Here is a 10489-nt window from a genome sequence, read left to right on the forward strand (position 1 = left end):
ACATCGTTAGGAGCAGACCAAATATAGAAGCATTGAAAACGGATTTATGGAGAATTGGAGCGGATCATGTATTCACTGAGGAAGAGTTCAAACAAACATCCAAAGAATTTGTAAAGTCTATTAAATCTCGTCCAAAGTTGGCACTAAATGGGGTTGGAGGAAAAAGTGCTTTACAAATTAGTTCAGTTTTGGAGAGAGGAGGAACTTGTGTTACATATGGTGAGAGACTTGTAAGTTCTAAATTGTTTAAATGATTGAATTTCCAGGTGGTATGTCTAAAAAGGCACACGAATTCACTACATCTGCACTTGTCTTCAATGATATTCAAGTTCTTCTTTTCCTCCCAGTTGGTGTGCTCTCGTTCTAGGCGGTACGGTCGTCATCTCTCTGCATTTCTCCGTAAAGTATAGTGCTTGCGACCTCAAAAAACCGTGCAAAAATTGGAGACGCAGACATTTTACGCAACATTTTTACATTTTGCTTCAGTTTTTGTCCGATTTCCCATAGGATTACTTTTTCGATCCTTTTTTCGTAGTTTCAGACTATTTTTTTATATCATTCCGAACTTCCGAACGAATTAGAAAAATTGGAAAATTCTCTATCTGTCAAACATGATTCCAAAATTAGGATAGCGATTTACGAAATATTTAGGATCAAAACTGTACTTGCGAAACCTTTTCAGCTCAAAATATGTTTATTTGGGTTCAAGCCAATTTATATAACTCCTTATGGGGGAAATACGCAGCTTGGATTTTTGTAGAGGTTACAACAACTATTTGAAAAGTTTTAGTAGCAAACAGCTAAAATAAGTACCCAGAGTGTCGCAATCACTTTCTTAGTTTAGATGCCAAATGCGGGAACAAACACTTTTAGAATTCATTTTTCTTGCTATGTTTAATAACCTTCTAATGCGTTTGCCACTGGACAAGCATAATCCCGTCTTCTCAACGGCAGGGTGGACGTTGGTGTCTCCGCACATTGTCGGCAAAGACGACGCCAAAAGCACATGATCTCTCACCTTGCATCTCTCTCCCTCTTCTCTCCTTCTTTTTGCCCCAATGCTCAGTCACTACGCAACGACCACCTTATAATCAGTTCTGTCCTTTCTTTCCGTAGCTGTCGTCGTCTCCAGCCTTCTTCTAATAATCTACTATGTGTGCTTCTTGGCTCCATGTGAGCTCTCTCTCTTTCTCCCTAATAGCATCCGCCGTCATCGTTTTCACTTTCGTCTTCGTCTCTCACGCTTGTCCTTCTCCCTTTAAAGAAGGAGCCTCATTTATTCTTGCCCCTGTCTCTAGCCAATTCAATTCCTATCCCGATTTTGTCGACTCCGAAAAACGCTCCTCGCGCGTTATTTGATTCGAGGGGTTTAATTAGAAGATTTAACCATGAAGAATCCACCTGTAAGCGTTCATTCTGTTAATTTATCTCATTATCTGTTCTTCTGATTTCGCGGTTCTTCTTTCAGAAGACGTCTTCCAAAACATTGGGCAGGTTGATGATAAAGGGTGGTGCCGTGCCAGCTCGCCAAACATCGATCAACCAAAACGGAGAGAGCGGCGTCGTCGCATCTGAAACCACTGCCAACAACATAAAGGTTTTCATTTCCTACTATCCATCTTAGCTATTAAATAGTGCTAACCTCGTTGTTTCTGATTTCCGAAACGATCTGATTACGAAGTTCCTCTTAATTCCATGAGTTATTCCGTCTCCTAGGCAAAATGCCAGAAATTGCGAGACGATTTATTGGTTTTAAAGAATCTCTAGGATTATAAGCGATTATTAGTTCGTAGAAAGTGGTAACATAATCACTATACAAACTGTTCAAAAATTTCCAGAAACGCGTCGGAGAGGAGCTGAATCAGTTGGACATCGATTCGTTCGAAAGTGTTCTTCAAGACGCGGCTTCATCGAAACGGGTCAGTGGCTAGTGGTTCTTAGAATGCTCATTAAAATATGTGATCTTCATACTCTAATTTTAATTCGAATCAAAATTTCTCTCATCCATGAGGAACACTCCTTCCAACTCCGTTCAGGCGTTCCTTAACATTCACATTAGAATACGTCGTGTTCAAAAAGTATTCACTGCATTAACTACTCTGATTCTGGCACAAAGTCGATGACATCGAGTCTTTTGAAAATAATGCGCTCCGTTGCGACTCCTAATGATGACTTTTGAGACGCATAGGCAGCTTCTATCTATTGATGTGCAACTACTTTATTCCAACTCTTTCACCAAAACTTCTCCAATAGTGACTATCAAAATACTAAAATATATTCCTATGTACAAACTGTTCTTTTAACTGATTGCATCATCCCTTATCATTGCTTCTTTTTTCCTTTTTCACCTTTTGACATAACCTCCCTTCCTGCTTCCATGTTTGCGCCACAAGTGTAGTCATTCAGCTAACGTAAACACAATCAATTTGAACCCTGTTGTTGATATTTTGTTGTGAAACTGTCAGAGTAGTTGTACAGTGTTCAGTTTCGTAACTTTCGTTAGTATATATTTAACACAACCATGATCATCATGGCATGATGCAAAAATATCAACTATTGCGCGTTATTTTCGTTTAGAAAAAGTTTTCATGAAATTCATAGAACTTTCTTCAGATATTCCCGAAGAACGATTCATCTTCCCCGGAACACGAGTCTTCTTCCAATCAGGTGGACTTCAACATCATGAGTCTCATCGAAAATACCAAGCGGCAAGCGGCTAGTAACGGCACTAGCACTAAAGACTCGTGAGTTTTCTCAAACTGCTTGTGGACGCTTTGAATGTTGTACATTTGTCATATCCTTTTGTTCAAGTTTCATTCAAAACGTCCCATTTTTTCAGCGTCAAGTTCGACGACGTTGACGAGTTCATCGATGAGGGGTACTAACATAGCTAACTTGGAAGATTCTCTGAATTTTCTGAATTTCCTTTTTTCAGAGCCGATGACGTTGTGATCGGAAAACCACCTAACAAACCGATTCATCTGATGAATGTGACTTCACCGATTCGTGGCAATCCTGTTACTGACTACGACAGGTTACCCGAAACAAATGGAGTCTCTAATATTGGTGTCCATGATCCATTTTCACGTATGGAAATGGGTCACCAGACACTTCCTCAAGATATTTTGAATGCGGAGAGAATTCGGAACAGCCAAAAGAATGTGAGATGTGACGAAGTTAGTGATATATGCGATGATTGCATTCTTATTTAATTTTGCAGAATGAGCAACTTAACTACATTCATGAGAAAGGACTAAATGAGTATTCAAGGTTTGATACCATTCTTGGACCTGGTTAGTTTCATCTCCCCGATGGTCTTGGTTTTGTCTCAACATGAATAATTTTCAGCGTCGCATGGAGAGTTTGCTTCGTTTTCACAAAATTTGACTCCAGTCATTTCATGCGAACTGGGAGCATTGAACCCAGTCAGCATGAACGCAATGCAACACTTCCAGACATTAACACCAAACGGTCGTCTTCTGCCGGCTATTCCTCGCAAATATTTTTCTTCGAATGAAAATCACCAGCGTATCACAACTCGCCCAGCACCTCAGAAGTCGCCAGTCACCATAATGTTGCAAACAACTGCTCCATCTTTCCACAACACTACATCAGCAGACTCCAACATGGCGAACGTTCACTCGGGAACTCCAATATCTTCTGTAATTCCATCGGCCGTTGTGGAGGCTCAACTCTCTCCGGAAAGTGCTAGCAGCAAGAAGAAAGCTAAGAAAGCTGCTGCTAAGAAAGCTAAAGCAGCGAAGGAAGCCGCCGATGCAGAGAATGTTGTAATCGAAGGAGAAGAAAGAAACGATATCAATGAGAACGACGATAAAAAAGATACGGAAGAGGCAGCTATTGGAGAAACTGTAACAGACCAAAACAAAGCTTCCGGACAGACCAAGTCCAAGGCGCAGAAGGCCAAAGACAAGAAAAAGGCGAAGAAGGAGCAAGATGAGATGAAAGATATTGGTCGTGATGAAGAGAAAAATGATTCTTCATTGGTGGGAATTCAAGGGAAAGTATTTGTTTCAGTTCCGTTTCAGAAGGAAAAAAATATGTTGTCAGCAAAATCATTATTTTATCAGATATTATATTTGCATTACTTTTTGTTTCTTCCATATCTTCCTTTTTCAACTCTTTCTGTTCATCTTGTTCAATGTCTGTCGTAGATATCCGACCGGAATTTTCATATTTCTAGACTTGAAGTTTTTCCTGATGGTAGATCACTTTATTTACGCGCGCATTTTTCGTTCCGCGAATTTCATCGTTTCCAATCATAGTTCTGTTGAATTGAGTTTACCAAAACAGGCAATCAGTCGTTATTCGAATATCTTCAACTAATTTTCTGCTTCACTTTCCCTCTTCGAAATTTAACTATTTTTTTCTTTTTCTTTGAACTTGCTCGTTTAAACTTAAACATTCAACTAATATTTGGCTCACAGTTGGCATTCAAGTCTACTTGGATCACCCGATTCGAAGCACACATTTCAATATGGCTCCCTCAACATCTGTTCTACCATCACAAGATTCACTCGGATTCGAACAACCATTAGCTCGAATGAAAAACAACGCTCCATCAAAGTCTAATTACCTCAAGCATTTCCTGAGTGCTAAAAACCTTGGATTCAGTCAAAAGCTGAATCTTTGCAAAATTGTCGGTCTCTCTCCATGGAGTATCTTCTCTGTAAGTTGGAAGATTCGTAAAATTTGAGAAATTTTTTCCAATAACAGAATGCGAAGTAGTCCAGCTTGAACTTTTCATTGTTGTGTTGAGGTTCTCTAAAACTCAATTTAATGAGATGAGTCATCATTTTCTTAACTTGATGACATCTTGTATGGATGTAGTGTTATGAAGCTCCTGTTATTTTGTCGCCATGCTATCGTTTGCGAATTATTCTCAAAAAGTGTTATCAGCACTGATAAGAAATCTAGCGTTTCGAAAGAGGTTTTTTGTGCAACCATATGATGCAATGAGCCAACCATGTTCAGCACCAATATCCGCATCTCTTTTAGTGTGTTTCTTGAGTAAATTGCTTTGTATGTTTGTAGTTTCTATAGGAACTATGTTTTGATTTATAACTTTTGAGTCACGAGGATTAGTTAGCACCCAATTCGTCGTTTCCTCTTTAGGTGATTAGCAGCTACTGAACGACCGAAGATCATTAGAAGTATATCGATTTTCGAACTTTCTAGAAAAAAATAAACAAACCGATGATGTTAGTCATCGCTCCTCTTTTCCATTTCCATGTTGTATTCCTGTAATGTGAGAAACAGCGCGATGTTCTTCTTCTCTTTTCCTTTTCAATGTGATTTTTTTTTCTCGTTCACCTACATTCCTCGACAATCTTCGGAGAATCGCATCACGGTCTCAACTTTTTTTGTAGCACACACACTCTCGCCTAACTTCCTATTTTCTTTCTAACTTATAGAATGAGATCGGGCATTCCTTCTTTAGTGTGTTGGAGACGGGTATCGCTTGTACTATGTGTCTTTTCGTCTCAGCGTCTCCATTCCAATTTGGTAGTATACTCTCATTCTCGATGTCGACGACAACACCGCCGCCACCGCGCGCTCGCTGTCTTCCACATTTTCGAATCGACTCCGTTGGCGACGGAGAGCCCTACGCGAGTGGAGCTCCAGGAGGCTCGTCTGAAGGTGTCCTTTTGCGCTCTCTTCTCTGCGTCTCTCCTCGCGATTCTTGATTTCCATTGAAGGCGGAGTCGTTTCGCAGTAGACGTCTCATTCGAGGCCATGTGCACTATTTTCAAATCCAGAAGAACAGATGTTCGCGTCTGGCGTTTTTTTTCATAGCCCAACGAGGACGCATTAGACACCCCTTGTCTTTTTTCTTATTACTAGTTCCATGTTTTCAATATTACAACAAAAGCTGCATCGTGATTATAATTTTTTGAAAAGGCATCGACTTGATAGAAACCATTTTCATATCCATAGTCGTCATTATATATCAAGGTAGACGAGGCGTTATCATCTCATTCGTTCTTCTATTTCTTCCTACATTTTTTTCTCTATGTAGCATTCTCTACAGAAGATAGCTCGTCACGTCGTTGTTTGGTGGGTGGCTCTCTTCAGACATCAAAAGGTTCGATGAACCTAAGGTTCCTCTTGTTTTCTAAGAACCCCGTTGATTACTTGGTTCCTGTGCTGTTAGTTATCATGATTGGATACAAACTTTTGTACTTGCTGTATAGGAAGGTTGGTTTCTGAAGCGGACTGAAATGAATTCTCCCAAAATGAAATGTTAATTCGTAATTCATCCGATTTTTAATTTTTCAGGTCAATGCTCCTGAAGAGCCACCAAAGAACCAGCTGGACAATGGTCGTAAAACCGCTGGTGGCAAGAACAAAAAGAATGGGAAGAACGTGAGCTCGGAGTACACAGTCGAAGCCAATGGTAAGGATTTGAAGAGCTTACTTACTGTTGCTTAGTTTCCAACCCAAGTATTGCTGTTCAATATGTTCCGTTACTAATTCGTAAGATACTCTTTCCCTGCTCATGTTACAATATGAGGTAGACGATGTTTTCTGTTTTTCTTTCTGAACTGCCCTGATCGATCTTCCCGTTTGTAGCTTTCTGAGTCCAATAACTACTAGCTGGTTTTCTGTTTTAACAAATTTTCTCCGTGTTCACTAGAATTCTTTTTTTCAGCCAAAAATAGTAAGAAGTCTGGAAATGACTCTGATGAGATGTGCGATATTGGCACCAAGGGTGAGTAGTTGTTATTTCATTCAGCTTCTTTTTACACTTCATATGATTTCTTGCACCCTGCACCCGTCCACCCCATTTATGGCATGCTCTTGCACAAAACGGACTTTCCTTTATTTTTACCTTCTCAAATTTGAACTCATCTTCCAAAGGCTTCGTAATGGATATAAGTGCGTACCTCGGTCAGCTTTCGAAATCGGAATACATTTCTTTCTACAAAATTTAACTTCCTTGCATGATATCCCAATCGTTTATTTTGCCCTGAAATAGTTGCTCATGTATGGTGCGAGATAATCTTCACAGAGAAAAAGAATATTACGATTTCGATATAGCAAACTGCAATTTTATCAATTGTTTAGACTAAAAAGTTTAGTTTAGATAAGAAACCAAAGCTTCAAAAAAAAAGCCTGCGTCTCATAACTAAAGCCAAACCTCCTATTTGTTTACTTTTTCGTCAGCGACTCTATTCATCTGCATCCAAGTCTTTTCATTCCGACCAGTGGTCTCCCCTGTTTGTCTCTGTTTCCACGAAAACGCGGTGCGCCACGCAGTCCAAACGACGTCTTCTCATGGTCTCTGCGCTTCTCGTTTCTCTTCTCTTCTCGTGACCTTGCTTGCTCCATCTTCCCTTTCTCTCTGCCTCTGCGTCTGGTAGAATTATGCAATCTCTTCACCCATTTTTGGACCCCACACGACATTTCCATTTCGGACATCTTCTTATTGTTTCGGTACGAAGAGCTCATTACTGGCCATCGTTATATTTCGATGCAGTAGTCGTCATATTTTTTCCGCGCGGCAGGATACCTAGATCATCTCTCTCTCTCTCTCTCTCTCTGAACAATCTACGTCTCTCATGGCCACAATCGTTTTTTAATGAATGAGGCGCGCGTTTTGCGCAAAACGAGAAATCTTCGGCTTTAGTGTCTTCCTTGTTGGCGTTCTTTCAACTATCATGTTGTAAAGACAATATTTCCATAGTTTTAGTTTCTCTGCCGTCCTAGAATTAGCAAAAATAATACAATTGATTTTTTCCGCGTCATCTTTAACAGTCTTCAAAACATTAAACGAAATGATGCTCGTTGGTTATTTTCTCTCTAGATTCATCGTTTCCGTTCTGTCCGTTTTGTGATTTGCATGGCCGTAATTTGCAGGGGTTGGATCGCACTCGTTGGTGGAAATCTTGAAAGAACTTGGACTCGAGGTTTCAGATCTTGTCGAATCGAAGAAGAAGAACAAGAAGGGGAACAACGGGGGAAAGAAGAACAAACAGCAGGAGAAGAAGCAGGCATCTCCAAAAGAGACTGCTCGTTCCCCTCCATCCGACAACGAGACCATCCCCACAGACGACGGAGCTGACAAGATCAAGAAGCCAGTTCAGCCAACCAAAAAGAAGATGGATGAGGTCGCGGTGGCTGCTTCAATCACGTAAGTTTTCTTTTTGATTCCAAGCAACTTCAGTTGAGCTATTTTTTTTCAGAAAACGTTGTTCATCTGGCGTCGGGCAATCCGAGGAAGACGATGATCAGTCGTACGTTTCAGCCCAAGAAAATCTTGGAGGATCGACGAGTCGTTTGTCTACTCCACCGGTAAGTTTATCACCGTGTCTTGCCATTCTCTATTTGTTATATTAGCTTCAGGCGGAGTTTGTGGACGCTCGTCAATCTCGCGACGACATTATCGATAATGTGATGCTTGATCCAAATAACTATCGAGATGATGAAGACGTCGAGTCGCTTGCTAAGCAGCTCCAGCAACAAGAAGACGAATTCATAACCGTTGGGAAGAACAAGAAGAAGAACAAAAAGCAGTCATCAATCCCTGAAAACGTTTCTGCGTCTTCGACAGCTTCCTCTTCTTCTCCACCAAACCGTCGCAATACTCACCCAGATGCTCGTGTTAATACCACTCCTTCGGTTACATCTTCTAATAACCAACAGCACCATCAACGCGGGAACAATCGCACGGCTGCTCATCCCACGACACTTGGAGACTTTATGGAGAGTACTAAGAAGGACACTCATAAAAATATCAAGCACAAGAAAGTGATGAGTCCTATCAGTACTATTAGTCAGAAGAAGCAGATGTCTATCGAGGATCCAACTCCAAGCTCCCCTGCTTTCGTTGATGCTCTTGAGACTCCGATCTCTGTTAATACGGTGAGTCTCGACGAAAGTTGTGATTTAGAGGATGCAATTGTTGTAATCAGACACTTCGTGATCAATAAATATTTATTTATTTTCAGACATCAACATTTTCGTACGCTGACGCCGCCAAGAAGTCGTCTGGTGAAAACACTCCAGCTCAAGAAATGTCTCCGGTGCCGACATCCGGTTCTACAAACACTGCTACAATAAATCAATCAGCTCCTGCGGCTCACCAAAACTCTCAGGATCTGAAACAAAAAGCTTCTGAAAGCTCCTATGCTGCTTCCAAAGGGATCTCAACAGCTGTGTCGAGTGCAGTGCAACTTCCTGCTTCTTCTGCCGCTGTGGCTGATTCTGACATTTCGTTCGGTTACGAGGAAACTCCAGGTAAAGTTCATGAGTTATTTTTGGATTTCAAGAATTTATTTTACAGAAGACAAGCAGCTCAGACGAGAGCAGAAGGAATCTAGTGTTGTCATTGAACAAAACGTACCAATAAAACCTCTGGATTTCATGAACCAATTCAGAGATATGAAAGTTAGCGTGATGCCAGCTGAAGGAAAGAGCGAAAATAACATTATTGACGACCAAATTATGAAAGTTTGGAAGGCTCGCTGGGATGATTTCCAAACTAAAGGAGCTAGTGAGTTCATTGTTTCTTCTGAAACTGTGTTTTGAACAAAATTATTTCAGAACCGATCATGTACAATCCATCCCAGAAGAAGTAATTCTATCTTCTGCTCCACCCGGTGTCTATTCCCATTCTCCGTGTTATTCTTTTTCCCGATGATCACTATCGTCGATTTCTCGGAATTCATAGACTATCAATTTTTTTTTCCACATGCAATCATTTTCATATGCCAATTGATTTTTTTTTCTGTTGATACAAAATATAAGTTCAATCAATTTTCCCAACCCCTTGCTCCCCACAAACCCATCCACAGCCCCTTTAAAATCTCTAAATTCCTGGTAAAATTTCTTCCCTGTTCTTATGTGTTTCTCCAAACGTTTGCGAGTTCAATCCCCCAAAACCTTGGCCTGTTTTTCATATATTTATCAACCGGTCCCCTTCCCCCTGTTCATTTCCATGCATTGATGTCAACACTGAGTGCCTGATTGGGCATCAATTGACAATCCCATATCTTAATTTCTTCCCCGTCCCCCAATTCCTCTCCAACCCAAATTATTTCTTTGTGATGTTCTGGTTTTTTTTCTTCATATTTAACTGAAACTGTATCAGTAGACAAGATATTATAGTCATTTATGTCCCCCACCCCCTACACCGTCAAATGTCTAGAAACCTGAAATTGTTTTATTTAGAGCAGTTTTCTATTGTATTAGCTCTCCTGATCTTTCAAAACCATTGATTCCATTCTTTCATCCCGGCGTTCCAATGGTGTTTGCTTCCATCTTGGCTCTGAACTTTTTTTAGAGCATTGATATTCAACGTCGTTAGAACTGTTCTGAATGCTGGACTAATAAAAAGGAAGTGCACACTGTCATTCGAATGGTACTTGAATTCTTCGTTCTTGAAATCTATGTTTCTGAACTGACAATACTCAACGCGATTTTCATGACTGCTATTGTTGATAAAACAATTTTTGGGAAAAATTGGGCG

At 40.4% G+C, this 10489-nt stretch overlaps 2 protein-coding genes across 2 annotated transcripts; both read left to right on the plus strand.

Moving 5' to 3' along the window:
* Positions 1-53: 53 nt before the first annotated feature.
* CBG13163 lies at positions 54-4344 on the plus strand (the record flags this gene model as incomplete). Its single annotated transcript, XM_002641275.1, has 10 exons — positions 54-219; positions 267-346; positions 1469-1597; positions 1839-1919; positions 2614-2744; positions 2840-2878; positions 2936-3176; positions 3221-3293; positions 3349-4022; positions 4069-4344. Coding segments are annotated over 10 exons (1890 nt in total), but the record flags the coding sequence as incomplete, so codon positions are not given.
* Positions 4345-4495: 151 nt separating this feature from the next.
* Positions 4496-9599, plus strand: Cbr-spat-2 (the record flags this gene model as incomplete). The annotated part of the gene is made up of 10 exons (XM_045243807.1): positions 4496-4687; positions 5433-5660; positions 6298-6415; positions 6671-6730; positions 7879-8152; positions 8205-8313; positions 8365-8940; positions 8970-9258; positions 9305-9514; positions 9565-9599. 10 exons carry the CDS (start codon positions 4496-4498, stop codon positions 9597-9599), a joined length of 2091 nt encoding a protein of 696 aa, XP_045095077.1.
* Between the last annotated feature and the right edge of the window lie 890 nt (positions 9600-10489).

This window comes from Caenorhabditis briggsae (genome assembly GCF_000004555.2).
Source record: "Caenorhabditis briggsae complete genome, chrIII, whole genome shotgun sequence".
Taxonomy (NCBI): Eukaryota; Metazoa; Nematoda; class Chromadorea; order Rhabditida; family Rhabditidae; genus Caenorhabditis; species Caenorhabditis briggsae.